We start from the raw sequence: 21,207 nt of genomic DNA on the forward strand, positions 1-21,207 counted from the left end.
GTTAACTAATCTTGCCAGGAAGAAGGGGAAAAAAGTACTTTTTTGGCATAGTGTGAGACTTTACTAACTCACTCAGTTTCAAATTCCCACCATTCAAATTCTCATAAAATGAGATGGCTCTGTAATAAGAAGGGTGGAGGGGACTTCTGGGAGAGGGGTACGGAGTGAGGCTTGAGGAGGGGAAAGCTCCCTGCAAGAGTAGAACTGCCAGGAGCTGGGAGCCTCCTCAGCGCCTCTTCCATCCCGTTCATCACGTTCATCACGATCATGAGTCTGGCAAACAAAAACAGCCAGTGCTTACCCTGGGCTAAGAAACAGTTCCAAGTCACGCTGTCTTTCCGCCAGAGACCACGGCCCTAAAACAGAAGCCGGCCTGGGTTCTGGCCCAACAGGAATTCAGACAAGCCTCGAGTTCTCTCGCCCCACCCTCAACACAGAACTGCCCCGCATGCAAAAACCAGCACAGGTGAGGGGCTTTCAGATCAGAGGGGGACCCGCTGTGGACAGAGGCTATAGGAGAGACGCTCTCTCCTTTCCCTAAGGAGACAAAAGCTCTTAACTTCCCTTTCTTTCCATCCACCGTTCCCATCTTTAAAATCATCTCCCTCAAAAGATGCGGATCGGAATAGGCTGCCCGCCTCAGCAGAGTGAGGAGGAGAAAAAGAAGCTGGGGGAGGGAGAGACTAGAAATGAAGAGCTTCGGGACCACCTCATCTTTTGGGGGTTCAGAGGTGGTGCGGGAATGGGGTGTTGGCAGGGCGTGCATGACATCATCATTTCAGATTCTTAATAAAAAGACGACTTTCCCATAGCCCACCGCTCCTCACCCCACCCTCTCTGCTCCTCACCCCACCCTCTCTTCAGGGAATTGAAACACAAGCTTTTAGAATACTGCAAAAACATCACGGCTGCATTTCCACACGTTGTATCTGGGTCTGCTTTAAGAGGCTGCCCTCATTCCCTCCCCCTGTGAAGGAGGGCCCCCTGGATAAGCCTGGGGTATTTAAAATTTCCTTTCTAACCTTGACCACCCGGCCAGCTCGTGTTACAGCCCTGGACACACACTGGAGAGTCAGTTTCTCCTGAGCCGTCTCAGGCCGCTATTCTGTTGGCTCAGGCTATCCAGTAACGCACTTGGAAATGGAGAGGGAACTTTCTCTGGCCGGCCTGACGATGCCTCTGGCTTCCCACACTCAGTCAGAAAATTCTCTTTCTTCTACAACACACCATTGAGGAGCCAGCATATGAAGACGAATGACCCCCACACCAAGAACCCAGCATGGTCACAGGCCGGGAAGGATCCGGAGGATGACTCTCCAAAATGTAAGAAATCCTCAGGCAAATACTTTTAAGTAGAAAAATCACATTGAAAAGATCAAAGCGTATTTTGCAGTATCTGCATTTATCTATCCAGCCCCGAACAAAAAAGGAGAGTTCTCTGTGCCGGCGAAGTCAGGTTCCCAGGGAACTTCGAGGTGACATCAGAGTCTGGATCTAGAAACTGATTAAAAGTGACATTCCTGCGGAAAGTAAGTGCACTCCTGGCATGAGCGGGGGGTTTTCCTGTTGGTTTGGTTTTGTTTTTATAGTTTGATAGCGACTCCATTTGAATTAGGATTGGGCTTTGGGAAGACTGACCTCCACTTCCAGCGGGACTGGGCTCAGGCTGGCTTCGGTTAGTCTCTAAGATTCCTGAGTCAACAGGTCACCTAAATTGGCTAAGACTGATCTGCCTAAATTGGAGGGCCTCCTTGGAAGGGACTTTTCTCCAACCCCCACCCTCCCAAGAGGTGGGGAGGTCACAGTCATGATGCCACATGGTCTGGGCATCTCTGCTCATTCACAGTAATGGGCCAAATAGGATACTCCCAAAATTCATGGCCACCTGAAACTTCAGAATGTAACTATTTGGAAATCGGGTCTTCGCAAGTACAATAAATTAAGATGAAGACATAACGGATGCGGGCGGGCCCTAAATCCAATGACTAGTGAGTGTCCTTATAAGAAGGTCGTGAGAAGACATACACAGAGGGAGAATGCCACGTGACGATCAAAGCAGAGCCCTGATGTGCCTGTAGTCACTAGATCAGACTAACACCCTCTGCCACCTCAAGCTTCCTGCGGTGGCCAACTGGCTCTGGGACCTTCTCCGCCCAAGCCCATGAGCCCAGGGGGCCGCCTGCACCCTGCTGCCCTTGCCCAGGGAGGGGAAGGCTGTGGGCCTCTTCCCCCCAGGAAGGATGCTACGGAGCTTGGCATTTGGGGATTTGCCAAAATCTCCCAGCCAGAGGACCTCTGACCCTGGAGGGATAGGGAGAGTGAAGTTTCACTGTCTCCCAGGTGTGAGAAGCTGGGAGAAGCACCTGAAGGGAAAACCAACGAACTCAGCTGGAAGATGCTGAGTCTGTGGGAGCTCAGGGGCGGGGGTCAAGGAATCCCTGTATTTATAGGGTGTGGGTAGCCTGAAGGTGGAGCAGACTGGGGAGCGCTCTGGGCATGAACACAGGGCTTGGCATCAGAGTGGCGGGTAGTCCTGGGCAAGAGGGTCTTGTTCTGTGTCACATGCCAACTCAGTCTCACAAAACCCCATGAAAGGAAATATTGCCACATTTTACAGTTGAAAAGACAGAATTCGTTAAGCAACTTGCCATGATCACAGCTAATGACCCTGGAATGAGGGGGCTATGGCCCAACCCTCCTCAAGCCCAGGATGGATAACTGGGTCTTAGCCCCAGGTCTAAGGTGGGGGAGAAGGGTTCCAAATCACTGTGGGGGGAAGAAGGCAGCCCTCCCCTGGCCCTGCCCCGGGCAGCCACAGCAGCCACCTGGCCCTGATGGGAACCTCGTTGTACTTATGCCCATCTTACTAGCAAGAAAACTAAGGCTCAGAGGGATTACGTCACTCACTTAGGGTCACAGGTCCTAGGCCCTGCCTGACCCTATGCCTCTTCTCTCTGCCACTGCTAGGCTGACTCTGATTAGAGTGGCAGCTTTGCCTCTCCTGTTTTCTAGGACGTGGGGGACAATCCCCAGGAAAGTTTCTCCACCCCAACTTGTGCCTCAGATCCCACTCTCTGATGACAAGAGCTGCCACCCCTGCCTCGGAGCATATGGCTGAAGGTGAACAAAGCAGCAGGCCTGAGCTGGCCCACGGTCAGGGTTGAAGGTGGAGCTGTAAAGGTCATTCACAGGCCCCAGCACGCGTCCCTCCTTCCTCAGCAGGAGTCCCCAGATTTGCCAGGGAAAAGCCATTTTTCCCCACTGCCGGTCTCTTGCTAGGGGCCAGGCTGCCTCCTCACTGCAGGGGTTGGGGGACCGGGGCTCGGGCCTGGCTAATCAGAGAAACCAATTCCCTTGGCTACAGCAATTGGTTCAGAGCCAATAAGAAACAATAGTAAAGAGAGAGAGAGAGAGACAGAGAGAGAGAGAGACACACAGAGAGACAGAGAGACAGAGAGACAGAGAGACAGAGAGAATGAATAACACCTTTGCTGTGGTTACTCTGTCTCACTGGACCTACTGGAGCTGCTGTGGCCATAACGTCCCCACCAGGAATAAGCCACCTGAGAATGAAGACAGCACAGTGAGGAAGCTGGCTTAAGAAAAAGAAAGACTAAGCACTGATGGCGTCATCCGAGCACCTAGATCCAGCCACACCTGACACCAGACGCCTTTTTGGTTTTACGAGCCAGTTAATCCTCAATTCGTGTTGAAAGTGACAGAAAACCCAACCTAGAGTGCTGACTGACATGACAGCTCTGGAGCAGAAAGCATCCTGAAGAAGGTAGCAAGACGCCATCCCCGAATGCCGCTGGACTGGAGGACCCGCTGGGGCCCGGCGCCGCTCTGCAGAGCGTCTTCCCGTAAAAGGCAGACCCCAGACAGATCGAAGGGGCTCTGACAAACCGTTCACCTACGGCTTCTCCGTCTCCCCCTCAGCTGCACGCATTCCTTTGCCCAACTCAGCTTTTCTTAATGGCCCAAACTAGCCCCACCGGGTGTCAACACCACAGAGCAGTATCTGGAGCTGGAGGCCAGGAGCTCGGCGTGTGGGGGAAGCGGAGGGGGCGCGAGGGGCCCGGGTGCCAGCCTCTGCTGACCTCCGCACGGAGACTGGCGCTGGACCGCAGCCCAGCCTCCGGCAGGGGCGGAGGCCGCAGCTACACGGCGCCCTGAAATAGAACCTCCACGCGGGAGGACAGACATTCCAAGCACTTTTTAAAGCGCCCCGAGCGCGACCTGGCTGGCGGCCTCCGCTCCCGCAGGCATTTTTCTGGTCGTGGCCCAGTTCTGGAAATAATATTAATAGCTCGGTCAGGAGCTTACGGTGAGCACAGTATTCTATGGCCTTAAAAGGCAGGGGCGATTACTGCTCCCCTTCTCCAGATGAGGACACTGAGGCCCGGAAAGTTCCCACGCAGCAAGGGGGACGCGTAGGGACCCCCTGCGCTGCCTCCGCCTCCCTGCATTGGAGCGAGCCAGCAGCTCCCCCGCCGGGGCCGAGGGGCTTCCACAGCGCGACAGGAATGAGCCCCCCGCCTCCCCCCGCCCCGCTGTCAGCCGCCACGTCCGGTTCCGACGGGCGCCAGCAGCTCGGGCGACACCCCAGGAGGCTCGCGGGACGCGCTGGCTCCAGGAACGTCCCGATCTTTTGCGAAGTTTAACCAACGCCCAGTTCTCGGCCTCGGCTGGTACCTCAGACCCCGCACAGCCGCCAAGGGTAACTTTCCTCTTTTGTCTTAAAAGATAAGAGGACAACGGGGCTAATTTCTCCCTTGGGAGACAGAGCTGGCAGGTGAGGCGCCGCGCGTCTCGGTTTCCTAGAAGTTGCGCTCGGAGCAAATCTCGAACGCGCTCGCTGCGGGGGTGAGACCGGAGGACCCGGCCCGCGAACCCAGCACCCGGGACTCGAGTTCGGCTGCCCCGGGGGGAACTTCTGAGCTGGGTCTGCGGCCCCCGCTCTCCGTGCTCCCACCGCGCCTGCACAGACTCGGGGCGCGCGGGATCTGGGGCATCCCCCGGGACGCCTGAGCTACCCCGCCCTGTTCCACCCGAGCGAGGCCTGGAGCTCCCGGCCGGAATGACTGTGACCCACCGCCACCTCCCCCTTCTCTCCCTCCGGGGTCCCCGGGCTCGGGGCGCTCACAGTTTGAACATGCTCTCCAGGTCCTTGATGAGGCGGCGGCTGAACTCCGGGAACTCGGTGTAGGGGTTGAAGACCCTGCAGCGGCGGGGCCGCGCGGCGCCCTCGTTGATGTCCAGCCGGCGGCTCAGCTGCGCGCTCAGCTCGGCGTCCGCGCTGGCGGTGGGCGCCCGGGCGGGCGGCTGGGGCTCGGGCTCCGGGGCTGGGGCGGCGCCGGGCGCGGGCTCCGGTTGGCCCTTCTCCTCCTCCTCCTCCTCCTCCTCCTCCTCCCGCTGCAGTCGCCGCTGCAGCTTGAGCGCCAGCTCCTCGCTGGCCATAGCGGCGGGTCGGGGACGCGGGACGCGCGGCACAGGGACTGGACGGGTGGTGTGTTCCTCGCGGGCTCGCGGCTCTGCGACACTCCGCCAAGCCCGCGGGGACCCAGCGGTTGGGTGGAACCGCGGGCGGGGGATGGGGGCGGGCGGGGCGGAGCCCGGGCTTTAAGGAGGCGCCAGGGCTCGGGGACCGCCTGTCCCGGCAGAGGCCGCAGGTGTCTGCGCGTCCCGGGACCTCGACCCGCTTCTCCGTCCCCGAGGCTCCTGGCCGGAGGCTGGTCTGCCCCGGGACGGGGCGTGGACCTCCGATCTACTCTGACCTCGTCGCCCGCGCCAGCCCCAGGGCAAGGTCCCCGGAGGAACGACTGCAGAGAAAAGTTTCACGACCGCTCGGGCGGTTCCTTTCTCGTATCCCAGAGGTGCCCCAACCGGAGATGCTCGCGGCCCAGAACAGGTTGGGGGTGGGGGAGCCGAGCACCCCCGGTGTCACCCGCGCGCCCCCACGGCTGAGGCCGGCACCCGCCGGTTCCGCGGTTTCAGGGCGGGAGGCGCTCTCCAGGGGCGCGGGGCGGGGAGCTGCTTTTCAAACGCGCCTTGAAAAGGTATGTTTCCAAAACATACTAAAAATGCTGAAAACAAACAAGCAAACAGTGAAGCGAGCCAGGGGCCAGACGAAACTCGTGGCCCCCCTGAGGGACAGAGACCGGAGCAGCGTCAGGGGCTCCTGCGTTTTCTGTGAAAACCACAAGAGGAAAAGAGAAAGAAGCTAGAAAATAAAGAAATAACTCAGCATTTTAAACAAGAGGGTAAAAACAAGCGCGCTCTTCATGTCCCTGAGGAAGCCGTCTCCCGAAGGCTGTGACATCAGCCTAGCGTCGAGAAGTGTCTTGTAAACACCCGCCGATTCTGCTCTGACCGCCTCGCGGGCTGCTGACCCGAGCGAGTCTGCGGGTCGGGCAGGGATTCTGCGCGCCTGTGGGGCCTAATGGGGAAAAAAACGTTATTTTTTAAAAAAATAATAGTACTATTAGGGAAAATGTTTTTTTATATAAAGATATCAAATAAAATCTTTTCAACATCCCAACTGAACAGCTTGATTTGGTGCCGCGAAAGCAGGCATTTTTACGTTAGGTTTTATCTTTGAAACGGCAATCGATGGACCCCTCCGAATATATCGCAGGGCATTACCCTTCCTGACCTGGTGGTGGTGACTAGAAAGTTTGCTTTGCTGTCCCTTCTCTTTTGAACACCTTATTTAACACATCTCACTCGCACACCAGAAAAAAGATTTTAAATTCTGAATAGTCTCCATCGACAAGAAACTTTGCAAGGGTAGATAATAAAAAATGTAAACAATCATTTTACATGCTACAATGTATCACAGTTCACATAAAAAAACTAATAGTTCTTCCTCTTCTTTCATTTAGGAATATAATGTAAAGTCTCTTGTTAATGAGGGTGGATTTTGAATGTGATTCAACTTTTTCATTTAAATGTTTCCAAGTGAGGAAGCACTTTTTTTTTAACATCTTTGAGTTTTAATTAACATACAAAAAACTACACATAGTTAACATACACAATTTGATGAGTTTTGACATGCGCTAGCACCCATGATACCATCACCACAATCAAGGTAATAAACACATCCATTACTTCCAAAACTTTCTTTGTGTCCCTTTGGTTTTGGGGGGTTTTGCGGGGTAGGGGTTGGGGTGGGGATGTAAAGCACTCAACATGAAATCTAGCCTCTTAATAAATTTTATTTTTTTTTAGCCTCTTAATAAATTTTAAGGTGCATGACACCATTATCATGTACAGGCTCTCTGTTATACAGCGGATCTCTGAGAAAGCACTCTTGCATAATGTACCTGCATATTGTGAACTGTCACCTGCACGCCACTCAAGGGGCAGTTAACTTGCAAGAGGCAGAGTTTGGGGGCTGTGTCCACCAGGTACCTTCTAAGCCTCCCTGCCACTGGGGAGGAGTGGAGGATGGAACACCTTCTAAGCTGTGTCCACCCCTCGCAGCAAAGCAGCAGGTACCCATGATGCTCATTCAATCATTCATTCATTCAACCATAATGAATCCGGTCCCAGGTCCTGTTCTAGGTGTAGGGAACAGTCAAACCAAAACAAGGTCCCTGCCCTCTGGCCTACATTCTCCTAGAGGAAAACAGACAGTCGACATGACAAAGAAAAATATACGGCATCTTAGATGATGATAAGTAGTCAAAAATAAAGCAGAGAAGGGTCTATGGAGTGGCTGGGGTACACGTTGTAACTTTAGGTAAAATGGCCAGGAGAAGCCTCACTGAGGAGGTAACATTTGAATAATGACCAGCAGGAAGTGAGGGGGCCAAGCAAACAGTGAACTGAGGCTCAGAACTTGATCCATTCAGAGGCTGGAGGAATTCCTTTCGGTCAGCATTCACCTATTTACCTCTAATCCTTCTATGTAAAATTTTCCAGAAGGCCCTCAATTACCTCCTCTTTTTCTCCAGGGATGTCCCCTTGAGGGCAAGTTTCAGGTCTTTTCAGATTTCTATTTGCAAAACTTTTAAAGTGATTCACATGTCTCTCTCTAGGCTGGCTGCAGGCCCTGCAGGGGAAAGCCACCAGCATTCCTGAAGTGGGTTTCTAGCCTTTCTCCTTTAGCTAGACCCTCCCACTGCCCTAGGGGTCCCAGGTGTGGCTTTCTGAAGGTCATCCCACCCAGCCCCATTTTCTCCCCACCCTTAGGAGACCTTCTTCCCAAAGCCAAGTCAGTTGGCTCCTGGTTCCACCCGGTGAGGTGGTTTGGTTCTCTTCCATCCTGCCCACAACGAGCCAGCAGGGGTCTTGAAAGTCTCGCCTGCCCAGAAAGGCAGCGGTTCACCCTCTGTCCACCTGTCCCTCCTTCACTCACCCAGGCAGGAGGGCTTGGTCCAAACAGTGCTGTCCAACAGAAACAGAAAGCAAAATTTTATTTGTGATTTTCTATTTTCAATTATATAGTGGCCACATTTTTAAAAATGTAAACCATCATAAAAGGAATAAAACAGGTGAAATTCCTTTTACTAATATGTTTTCTTTACCCCGATATGTGCCAAATGTTGTCATCTCGACGTGTAATCATTATAAAAACATCAATGAGATTTCACATTGTTTTATTTTGTACCAAGGCTTCGAAATTTGGAGTGTATCTTACACTTACAGCTCATCTTAGTTGGTTGGTGGCTGCCATCTTGGATAACTCCGGTCTAAGAGGCAAATCAGGGCAGCCACCCCACCTCCCCCTTGCTCTGACCCTAACTGGGGAAGAAGTCCTGCTGGCCTTGTCTGAGGACTTTTCTGTCTGGCTTTGACTCTGGCCTCTACATCCTCTGATCCGCACCATCCCCCTCACCCTTCTCCCTCATCTGCCCCCACACAAGGTACTCGGATCCCTCAAATCTGACCCAATGCTCCATGGATGCCAGATCTGAGGAGAAGAGCCTAAAATAAAGACCAAACTGTGCCCCTGGTCCCAGTTCCCAGGTGCCCTTTTCTGTTCCAGTCTGGGGCCCCTGCTGTACGGAGTGGGTGGGGCCGCCTTCCCCCTGTGGAGGGAACACCACTGAGGTTCAAAGGTTCTGAGGTTCTGAGGTTCAAAGGCACCTGCTGATGGGAGCATTCTTAAGAAGTTTGGGGGTATTACACTCCACTTAATCTCCCGAGTTCTCTGATAGTCTTTACATAAAGCACAGGATAAGATAAGTTCGGGGGCTCTAATAAGAAACTTTTCTGGCTCTTCCCTTCAGACACAGAACCGGGAGCCCTCTGTCATGGGGACAGAAGTGCGAGAAGCGGAGGGGTCTAAATCCTGGCTCTGTCACTCAGTGGCCGTGTGACTTTGAGTAAGTTGTTCAACAACTGAGAAGAAACTAGCCACTGGATGTACAAGGATGAGTGATGACTGATGGCCGGCTAGGAAAGCACCTAGTAGGTGTTGCGTTAATGACACTTCTTGCCATAGGTGCAGCACAGGTGGCGGCTGTGGTTGGGGGTGGAAGAAATCAGCTCCAGCCACAGGGGATACTCTGTGCTCCCCAGCCGTCGCCTCCGCACTAAACCGGCCAGTAGCTCAGAGCTTTATGGTTTCAAAAGCCCCCACCAGTCGGCATGGTTTACAGACACCAGGGAATCATATCCCTTCCCCGCCAACTACTTCTATTTTGATTTTTAGAAAGGCTTGCCCTTAGCAACTCCTTTTCCCATTCCGAATCGGTCCCTTGGCTCAGTGCTTCCTCCTCTCTGTCCTCAGCCCTCCGGCTCAGAGAACTGACCCTCACCCAACCTCCTCCTGTTTTCCTATGCAGATCCCTTCTGCTATGCCCGGCCCTCCCACCCCCAAGCTTGAGTGGTGTCTCTCTCTGCATTTCTAGAGATTTGGCTGGTGCTTGGGAATTACGGTTTGGACAAAGGCCAGGTGGGTCTTGAGATGAGCAGAGACGGTTTGCTTCTTCCAGAACCACCAGCATAACAAACGTCACCTATTTATGGTCCATTCCAAGGAAAGGTATTCAAAGATTTAACGTGTTAGTCACCTATTTATGGTCCATCCCAAGGAAAGGTATTCAAAGATTTAACGTGTTAATTGAAAGAAGTTATCTTCAACAAATACAAAAAAGTATCTAGAATCTTATGTGGAGCCCCTACAAACTAACGAGAAAAAGAAAAACTGATGAAAAATTGGGCAACGGATATGAGCATCATTAAAAACTGATGTAAACCAGTCGGACCCAGCACAGTTCTGAGACTCTGCTTGGCTGGTTAGAGTGTGGTAGAAGTTTGGGCCAATGTTAACTACTCCCCTACAACCTTGTAACACGTTTTAAGGAGAGGAATCAAATCTGGCTGAACGTAAAGCTATCAAACCAGCAAGCAGACACGAAACAGCTCAGATGGCCTGTTCTCTAAGTTCGCAAAGTCTCAAGCTTTAGCTCTTGGCTCTTTTAAGTGTTCCAACCCCACCCTTCACCAGAGGCTGGCACACATCCTAGAGACCAAATTCCTTTCCTTATTTATGATCAACATCAAACAACTCAAAATCCAACTAAATCAATGGCTGAGAACTGGTCAAGCTTTAAAGATCATCGAGTCTTAGGGGCAGATTACAACTTTGCTGGATTCTCATGTTCTGTGCCCTGTGGGTGGGCAGGGGTGATTTTAAACAATTTTAGGCTATATATATATATATCTTGAGTAACAATACTTTTCATTTTCCCAATGAGAGTCCATTTTTAACAGTTATCAGTTTGGTCAATGAGTTGCTATCTTCACCAGTGATTATTAAAAAACATTTCTGACATCACTATGCTAATCAGCAAATCAAGCTTCACTTATTGATAAGGTAATAACAGAAAGACTGGTATTAGCCACGTCTGGCGTTGAGACCCTTCTGACCCCTGGACTGTGTGTTCTTTTTTTAAAAAAAATTAAGGTAAAATTTGCAAAACATATAATTAACCATTTTGAAGTATACAATTCTATGGCATTTAATGCATTCATTATGTTGTGCACCCACCATATCTCTAGCTTCGAAACCTCTTCGTCATCCCGGAACACCTTGTCCCGTTAGATAATCTCTCCCCTTTTTCCCTTCTTCCCATGCCATGCAACAACCTGCTGTCTATCTCCATGAGTTTGCCTATTCTGGACATTTCGTATAAAAAGAATCATACAATATGCGACCTTTTGTGTCAGAAAGAAGCCAGACTTCGCTTTTCATAACGTCTTTGAGGTTCGCCCAAGTTGTAGCATGTGTCAGTCATTCATTCTCTCTCGTGGCTGAATAGTATCCCATTGCGTGGCGAGACCACGATGCTGGACCACAATTCATTTACCCATTCATGTCTTGATGGACATTTGGGGTGATTCTACCTTTTAGCTCTTATAGGTAGTGCTGCTATGAACATGCATGTACACGTTTTTGTTTCTGCGTGGACGTTTGATTTCATTTTGCTTGGATAAATACCAAGCAAGACATGGTGTTGCTGAGTCGTATGTTAATTCTATGTTTAACATTTTTGAAGAACAGTCAGACTCTCTCCCACAGCGGCTGCCCCATTTTACATTCCCACATTTTACATTCCCACCAGCAATGTATGCAGGTTCCGATTTCTCCACATCCCTGGGGTGATACACACTCTTTATTATTATTATCATTATTATTTATGCCTATAGCACCTGGTCTTCCTAGATGGTCTCCCATCCAAGTACTAACCAGGCCTGACCCTGCTTAGCTTCCGAGATCAGACAACAGGTTTATTCAGGGTGGCATGGCCGTAGACCTTTTCTTTTTACTTTCTGTTTTATTAAACACCTACAGCACCTGGTTTCCTAGGTGATCCCTCATCCAAGTACTAACCAGGTCTGACCTTGCTTAGCTCCCGAGATCAGGCATATTCAGGGTGACCTGGCCGTAGAGAATGCACATTCTTAATACCGAGCTAAGGCCTAAGTAGCTAGCACACACATGACATTCCACTCTCTGTGCTGAAATCATATGGTAAAGCACAGACATTGGAAGGAACAAGCAGTTCACGGAAGAGGCAACCTGAGGGGTCGAGAAACAGGTAAAGACGCTCTGCCTTAAGGGGGAATGAAACTCAGATCACAGCCTCAACGAAAGACTGTTTTCTAGTCATCGGGTCAGTAAACACCCTTCTCCCATTTAAAAAGAAAAAATGCAGCTCGCTGCCAACATCCGTTTAATGTCATGGGTAGGAAGGCTACGTTTTCTAGGATTTGACATTTTCAGCGATCGAACTACTAAAAACAGAATGATGTCATTTGTTTCCGAAGACTATCGCTATACTAGAGCGATGCGAAAATAATGATAAAAGCGAGATATTTCATGGCAGACTTTGGGGGTAAGGTTAGAACTGTATTCCGTGAGTTATCTCAGGGTAAACGCTGCAGCCTCTACCGCCACCGGCAAGAATTCTCGGGGTAAATGAGAAAGGGGTTAGAAGACCTGACAGAGCCCAGGAGGTCGGCTGGATGTGAGCGATGAGCATTCTCATATGCCACCGGTGAGAGTGTAAATTGGTGCAACCGTTTGCAGACTCGTCCATCCTACTAGTCTAAGCAGATATCCTAGAGCAACTCACACAGATTCAAAGATATGAACCCAGGAAGACATGCTTAAAATATTTATAGCTATCGATGGAGTTCAGGACACGCTACCCCAAAATATATGTGGCTCCTCGGCATAATGAAAGTTTTAAGCTGAAGGGATCTGAGAAACGGCAGGTGCAGGAAGGACCTTCTGACCTTTCCCTGAAGCAGGTCATGAGACCCTCATGTGAGAGGTGCCCCTCTGTACGTGGAGGAAAGAGATGTCCTTATCTGCAAGACAACAAGAAGAATGCGAACGAACAGGACTCACCACGTCCTCCCTTTTCGTCCCATCACATTTTCTACAGCCCTCTGCTCTTCATCATCCAATCTAGCATAAAAATACGTTCATATTTAACTTCGAGGCTTCACTTCCTTACGAAGCCTCCCTTGTCACATAAAACTTATATTATTAAGTAAATGTACATGCTTTTCTCTTGCCAATCTGCCTTTCGTGCTGAGACCTGGCAGAGAACCTAGACGAGTAGAAGAAAAAAGATATTTTTCCTCCCTTACACCACATTATTGCAGGAGGAACAAAATGGAAACAACCTAAATGAATAAACTACAGGTGTAGTCGTCGATTTGAATGACTCACAAAAATAATTTTGAGTAAGGAAGTTGCAAAAGAATAGATATCTTCTTATGCACAGACCAGACAGAAAAACACACGTGTGCTCTGAAAGACGTGTCTAATAATAGAACAGTCATGGCATCTTTATTAATAGCCAAAACTAGAAGCAACCCAGATGTCCATGAACAGAAATATGGATACATAAACCGCGGCAAATTCGTACGATGCAATTGTATATGGCAGTAAAAACAAACTGCTTGAACCCATAAAAACATGATAAATCTGCTAAACATAAGATCAAGAAAAAGAAACTGGACTAAAAGAATGCATCCTGAATGTTTCTATAAAGTTCAAATCAAGCAAAAGTAACCTTTGGTGCGGGAAGTCAGGGATGAGGGTCGAGAGTGACTAGGACGGGCAGGGGAGGGGTTTCCGAGATTTGGTGGTGTTCGGGTTCTCCGTTTGGTTATACGAGTTCTCGGTATGAATGGTTCGCTTTGCAAAATTTCATCAAGCAACATTCTCACGATTTGTGTACTGTTTCGTATTTATGTTTGCCGTGGCCTTAAAACATGACCACAAACGATTTGACACTCCTCCTCCTGAGAGGTAAGGTCTGCGTCCCCACCCCTTGAACTTGGTTGGGCTCCTGTGATTGGTGGACCCAGAGAAGATGGCGGAAGTGATGCGACATCACTTCCGAGAGTGGACGCTGAAAGGCCATGCCGCTTCCTCCTTGCCTACTGGGAACGCTCTTTCTTGGAATCCTGAGCCACTGGGCGAGAAGTCCGGTTACTCGGAGGAGGCTGCTGAGCTGGCAGTGCCACCTGCAGGCCTGCAGTCGACAGACCCAGAGGCCCCACGGCTGAGGAAAGAAATCGTCTGGGACGCGGACTCTCTGGCCCCAGCCGTTGGGTCGCTCGCTGCAGCTGAGGTCCCAGACACCCTGGAGCAGATGAGAGCCGCTGGCCCTTGTGCCCAAGCTCCTGACCCCGACAGCCCATGAACATAAAAACACAGTGGTGACTGTTTTACATCGCTAAGTTGGTTTTTTTTTTCAATTGTGGTGAAAAACACATCACATGAAATTGATCATCTTAATGGTTAACTGTATAGTTCAGTAGTGTTACGTATATTCACATAGTTGTTCAACACATTCCAGAACTTTTTCATCTGGAAAAAACGAAACTCTGTACTCCTCAAGCAACTCTCCCTCTCCCCTTCCCCCGGCCCCTGCCATCTACCAGCCCCTCTACTTTCTGTCTCAATGAATTTGATGACTTCGGGTACCTCGTACAAGTAGAATCACACAGTCTTTGTCCTTTTGTGACTGGCTTATTTCACTTAGCATAATGTCCTCAAGTTTCAGCCCGGCGGTAGCTTGTGTCAGCCTTTCTCTCCTTAGTTCACTGTACGTACATGCCACGTTTTTGTTGATCTATTCATCCATCGACGGACACAGGTTGCTTCCACCTTTGGCTGTTGTGAATATGGTAAGTTTTGAGGTGGTTCATTACACTACACCAAACAGAGGGAACAATGTTATGCCTCAATAAAACTTTACTTAAAAAAAAAAAAGGACTAAAGATGACCACACTTTAAAAAAAAACATGCTACCCGGCAAAGCATTCCTACAAAGACCCAGCAACATGCAGGTGCTCCGGGAATGCAGCCCTATGACCCCTTCCGGAAGAAACAAAACGCTTCCGTGCCAGACGGCACCATCCAGAGATGCATCCAAATAACCGAGACCGAGATGGGCCATGGAGAAGCTATAGCAGGTCTGGCGGTGAGCGCCGGATCGACTTAGACATCAAGACTGAAAAAGAGGGGGAATCGTGGTTACTCATGTGAATAGACACGAGAAAAACCTTGACCTTGTAAGGAAAAAATATGTAAATATATACTCTTTATAACTATATATGGCACTGTGTATCGTTATACACTTAGCTACGGATATGAAGAAGGTGGGGCAAGGTTGGAGGGATTATGACAGAGCTAATTTCTTCTCAATATCAGAAAACCAACGTTGAACTACATAGGACTTTTTTGTTTTTAGTAATTACAAAAACGACGACGACAAAGAATGACTGAGACTTCTCTGCCCTGCAGAAAGGGCTTCTGTACGGAGTCGTGGCCCTGCCCTCAGCGCTGTTCTCCAGGCTCTGTGCGACCTCGTGACACTGAACTTACTACTCACTTTGCTGAGGTTCAGAGAAGGCAAGCACCTGGCCCAAAGGTGCACAGTTGGTGGTGCGAGGGGACCAAACTTAGGTATGTCTGATGCTTGATCCTGCCCGCCACCCCATCCCTGCAGGCCTGGCCTGCTGCCACCAGCCTTGGGAAGCCCCCAGAAGAAGTTCTGGCGTAGGGAGAATGTCCAGGACTAGGTCTTAACGGGTGAGTCAGCCATTAATTTGGGTGGACTTGGGAAAATGGCTTTCTAGCCTTCATTTCCTCATCTCTAAGACAGAAAGAATGGTCCTTTATCATTCATTCATTCGTTCAATTACAACGACAGAAAGCATCCTCTGTGTCAGGCCCTGGGTCACGACAGGGCAGAGTGCCGTCATGAAGGCAGCCCAAGGGAACTGCCGCATACCGAGGGCGTCGGGGCAGGCCTCTGGAGGGAGGAGGGACACTGGACCTGAGAGCCCACGGACGGGAGGGCATGCCCGCCAAGGAGAGCACGGACAGGGCAGAGAAGCGAGATCCTCGCGGTGGGGGCAGGTTACCCCGGCCCCTGGTAATTGGATCTGTCACTTTCCATTCATTTTGCCTGTTTCGGATTTTTATATAAATGGAGGCATGGCTTTTTCCATTCAAAATGATTTTGACAAATATGTGGTGACAGAAAGAAATCTAACTATGGGAAGTGAACACACAGTGTAAACATACATATGCCTTACCGTTAAAGTGTACAGCTGAAACTTACTGGATTTCGTTAACCAATGTCACCATAAAAATAAATAAAATTAAAACGAACAAACAAAAAAATGATTTTGAGATTCATCCACGTTGTTATGTGTATCGGTTTGGGTTCCTTTTCACTGCCGAGTTAAGTAGTCCACTGGATGGGTACGCCTCGATTTGTTTATACACACGTCCTTCATGAGGACTATATGTTTGTGTCCCCACCCCCATTCATATGTTGAAACTTGACCCCCAATGCGATGGTATTTGAGGGCGGCACCTCAGGGAGGTGATTTGGTCACGAGGATAGAGCTCTCCTTACTGACATTAATGTCTTATAAAAAAGACCCTTCTCCCTTCTGCCAGGTGAGGACACAGTGAAGAGACAGCCATCTATGAACCAGGAAGTGCGTTCTCCACGGACACCGAATCTGCCAGCATCTTGACCATGAACTTCTCAGCCTCCAGAACTGTGAGATATAACATTCTATTGATTATAAGCCTCCCGGTCTATAGTATTTTTTTTTTTTAATAGCAGCCTTAATAGACAAAGACAATGAGCATTGGGGTTGTTTTCAATTTGGGGCTATTACTAATAAAGCTGCTGTGAAAATTTGCACAGGTCTGTATGGACACATGCTTTCATTTGTATACTTAGCTTGGAAAGGAATAGCATAGGTTAAATGTTAGGTTTCAGTTTTTAAGGAACTGCCGATCTGTTTTCCAAAACGCAGGTACTATTTCATATTCCCGCCAGTGGTGCATGAGCGTGTCAGTTATGCTGCATCCTCACGATACTTGGTCTTTTAAATTATAGCCATCCTCATGGGTGAGTGATGGTGGCTCATCATGGTTGTCAGAGGCATTTTCCTAATGACTCATGATACTGGCCAGTTTTTCTTATCTTTATTGGCCATCCATGTATCTTCTTTGGTGAAGTGTTTGTTCAAATCTTCACTCGTTTCTTTTGGGTTGTCTTATTGAATTGTAAAAGTTCTTTATATATTCCGGATCGAGTCCTTTGCCCAAAAGATGTATTGTAAATATTTTCTTCCAGTCTGTGGCTTGAGTTTTAATTTTCTTGTTGGCGTCTTTTGAAGCTCGTGCTTGTTTTTATGTCCAAAAAGGGGAGAAATTCAGTGCAGGGGTGCTGCTTCAAGCCCAGCTGGTTTGGGCATCACTCAGAAATTAAGATAAAGCAAAGCTGAGACAGACTCTGACATCATAACTCACGTCTGTTGTGAAGGTTTCTGCATTTTGAGTCGGGCAGGTAAAGGGCCAGGCCAGTTTTAAGCTGGACACTGACCCCTGCTGGTAGATTGCTCTTTGGGACACCTGGTGCTGGCCTGAGGAGGCCCCAGGAGAGCTCAGAAGGCTGCCTCCTGCCGGAGGCTGTGGGGACCCACATGGCAGATGGTGCCCTGAGTCTCCTGGCCGGTTGGTGGGGACCCCTGGGGTGTGGGCCTCCTGCCTGCCCCTTTCCCTGGACATGGGCAAAGTTTTCCCTTTGGCAGCATTTCTCTGGGCTAGTTCCTGCCTCAGGGGCTTCAGATTCAGTTCCTGGGTCTCTGAGGTCTGGGAGGGCAAAATGCTCTATCTGAAGAAGGGCGATTCAGATGCAGAAGTGGCTCTATCGGGCTGGCGAGTAGCCCCGAATGCCACTACCCCCACCCCCCGTCACCCTGAATTTTTTGCCACTGTTTCAACTGATGGCCATATGATGCCCACTTCTGGGGCTGGGCTTTGTCAATAATTTCCTCATTCCCCAGGTGACCAGAGCCCTCTCGCCATAGAAGGTCTTATCACAAAGTTATGAGGTGTGATGTGGGATGACTAGCTCCCTCCCTACCAAGATGCCACTGTGGACCAGGGCACAGAGCTGGAGAATTCACCAGGCTTTAGGGCTCTGGACTGACTCACCAGGGCTGCCTTATTTTCTGGATGGCTTCCCCTACCCGGGACGCTTGTGGGGCCCAGGGGCCTCTGGAGACTCAATGGGCAGGGGTGAGGGTCCTGCTGGAGCAAGTGGTCACTAGTTCCCTCCCCTCGACAGCTGGGTCTGGAGCCTCTGCCCTCTGGATCTGACTGGGGCTTTTTGGCCAGACCCTGGATTCACAGGGACATGAGAACAACAAAAGAAGACAGAATTCAGGAGCACTGACCTTCCTCTTGCCCTGGACCCTGCTGGCCTCTTCACCTACGACTCTTCTAGAAGGTTTTTAAATGAGAAAAATAACAAAACACAAAGGAGTACAAAGAAAACCAATTATATTGAATTATGATGATCAAACTAGTTTTGCAAATGCATGCTATGTGGCGCTCTTGGTTAATGCACTAACGGTAGGCCTCAAGTCAGTAGTTTGAAAATAGAATGACGTACGCAGCATTTCAAGACTCTGCGAGTCAGATGTGATATAAAATCTCGCTAGGTTGCTGGGGTCTGCGCTGGGAGGAAATGCTAGACTACAGCGGGGTAAGTGAAGACAAAGACGCAACGCTTTCTCCATCCCATTGGAGTCTGTCCTCGCTTGCCTTGGGGGTCCATGGTGCCCAGATGGCAGCCAACAAGATCGCACCCCTGCCTCTAGGGGGAGCCATGCAACATCAGTTTCACTGCAAATCTCACCAGCATCACCTGGGCAGGCCACCCATCAAGACCGGCCAGCTGGTCAAGAGCCCAGTCCCTGGCCTTCCCACAAAGAGCACATCATATAAAGGGAGTCCAGGACAGACCGAGTTCCCCAGGTGTTGGCGAAGGCTCCCTTTTCCCTGACCTCTTGGTCCATTCACCGCTGATCCCTGGTCCCCAGACAGTGCTGGTGCACTCAGGAGTCACGGATAATGATGAAGGAGAGAAGGCCTTAATGAATAATTGAAGAGAAGTCTTATATTTCTCCTCACCTTGCCTTCCCTGATCAGAATGTTTACCTACGACATGTCTACCTGCATTTTCATTTTAAGAGCTTATGCTTCCCACGCTTTAAAAAAAAAAAAAAAATGTTTGTCTTGTAAAGAACAGTTGAACGTATTCAAACACATTGAGATAATGGACATGTTTGAAATTAGCCCGCAATTCTCTGGTTTTTCCTTGCCTCCCTTTTGCTGTACAAGTCAAGTGTTTGTCCTCTTTCCCAAGTAACTGTGATGTTACTGTATTGGTGGGTACTTTCAATGAAAAAAAAATATATATATCTGAACCTATATTTTATTAATTAACAATTTCGACAATAAAAGTTTCTGTGGCTGCCTCCTGGAAAATTGAGAGATCCGGCACGCTTATGTTCTCTTCCTATTTGCTCCCAGAAAGTCAACAGCACTCACTGAGCGTCTCTGTATAAGTGCTGTTCTAGGCACTTGGGCTGCTAACTGCTAACAGTAAAAATAAAAAAAACTCCCATTAGCAACACTTACTATGTGCCGCACACGTACTAGGAGCTTTATGTACATGGCCTCACCTAATTTTCCAAAAATCCTGCGGGCTAGGTTTGTCTTCTTCAACCTCGCCAGTCACCTGGGAAGTAACCTCACCCGGGACGAAATCAGAACCTCTGGAGGCGAAGCCTGGGAATCTATTTTAGAAACGAGAGGTTCGGGGCTGTCCCCAGGTTGGGGCATGCCACTGAAGCGAGTCCTGTGCACCCTAACTCTAGAGATGAGGGTCGGTGCGGACGCAGAACTTGCTCGGGGCCTCTCCGGCCCTGTCGCGTCTCCCGCGCGCGCGGGCGGCAGAGACGGCAGGTGCGTCAGGAGCGGAGCAGGGAGAGCGTGGGCCCGCCTCTCGCCAGCCTTCCAGGCGGGTCCGAAGGTGGCCTCTTCCAACACCTCATCCGGTTGTAGGAGGCTGCGGGGTCTTAACCAGCTTTTTTTAGTTACCAGTTCTCTCTCCTGTAAAGACAAACCCGAGTTACAGATTTAAATTGAAGAGGATTTTAAACCTCCCGCCAGGTAGGGAATTTAAAACTGGAAGTGCCACCTAGTGGCGGAAGTGAGAAATTGCCGCGCCCCTACACTGAACTAGAACCAAGTTGGATAGTTAAATAATTGAAATCTGCTAAGAGAGTAGAACTTCAATGTTCTCATCGAACAATAATAATATTAATAATAACAATAATAATTGAGGTGATGGATGTGTTAGTTGACTAGATTAAGGGGAATCCGTTCACAATGCGTACGTGTATATATACACATTTGATATATATATCAAATCACCACTATGTACATTTGAAATATCTTACAATTTTTTTTTTAGGCAAAGCAACCCTTGGTTGACTTCAGAGATTGCAAGGACCTTGTCAGCTTGCAATCCCTTATTTTTTATTTTTTTATGCCTACAGCACCTGGTCTTCTTAGGTGGTCTCCCATCCAAGTCCTAACCAGGCCCGACCCTGCTTAGCTTCTGAGATCAGACGAATCCAGCTTGTTAAGGGTGGCATGGCCCTAGACTGGAGGTCATTTTTAAATAGAAATGTGAAAGATTCTATCATCTTTGTCATTTCTGCGTCAGTTTACATTTTCTAATTTTTCTCAGGGCTAAAAGTCACCTTTTACTTCTTATTCCTTTGTCAATTTTTTACTGTTTGCCAGACATCATGAAGTTTGTTTTTAGGTGCTGGATTTTGTTATGCCCCTTTAAAGAGTGTTGAAGATTTTATGGCAGGCAGTTAATTTACTTGTACATCACTTTCATCTTTTTAATACTTATTTTAAGCTCTTTCAAGATTGGTCTGGAGTAGCTTTTCCTCTATGACTAATTTATCCCACTTTCGAGGTGTGGCCCTCTGGGCTCCCTACTGAGCACCCTTTGCCTTTAGTGAAGTCTCTTTATTTTGGCTGGAGGGAACTCAAGCAATTCCTAGTTCTTATGAGTTTTGGAAATTGCTCAGCTACAGCTCTGCAGTAATTATCCCTCCTCTAGAGGATGATTTTGTCTGGCTCCATGGGGTTTCACCCCCCCCCAAGACACACCCCCCCCACACAAATTGGTATTCAGCCAGGGACCCAAGGGACCCTGTGCAGATTTCCGGGGCTCTTTACCTGCTTCTCCCTCCTCCTGCCTCCTCTGCCTTGTCGGTTCCAGCTGTCCTGGCCGCCCCAAACTTGGCTCTCTGTGACATCGCTGGGCT

General features: G+C 49.4%; 1 protein-coding gene and 2 pseudogenes across 1 annotated transcript in view; all 3 read right to left on the minus strand.

The window, feature by feature from the left end:
- EFHD1 (EF-hand domain family member D1) overlaps window positions 1–5,579 on the minus strand; it is a 38,578-nt gene extending 32,999 nt beyond the window's left edge. The window contains exon 1 of the mRNA XM_039855369.1: window positions 5,147–5,579. Within this exon, the coding sequence (XP_039711303.1) occupies window positions 5,147–5,460 (314 nt within the window). The 5' untranslated portion in view covers window positions 5,461–5,579. The remainder of the gene's footprint in view (window positions 1–5,146) is intronic.
- Window positions 5,580–11,652: 6,073 nt separating this feature from the next.
- On the minus strand, window positions 11,653–11,768 carry LOC120597436 (uncharacterized; annotated as a pseudogene).
- An 8,641-nt stretch (window positions 11,769–20,409) lies between these two features.
- LOC120597434 (uncharacterized) lies at window positions 20,410–20,527 on the minus strand (annotated as a pseudogene).
- Window positions 20,528–21,207: the final 680 nt, after the last annotated feature.

Source organism: Pteropus medius, unplaced genomic scaffold, assembly GCF_902729225.1.
Source record: "Pteropus medius unplaced genomic scaffold, Ma_sr-lr_union100, whole genome shotgun sequence".
In the NCBI taxonomy this organism is placed as follows: domain Eukaryota; kingdom Metazoa; phylum Chordata; class Mammalia; order Chiroptera; family Pteropodidae; genus Pteropus; species Pteropus medius.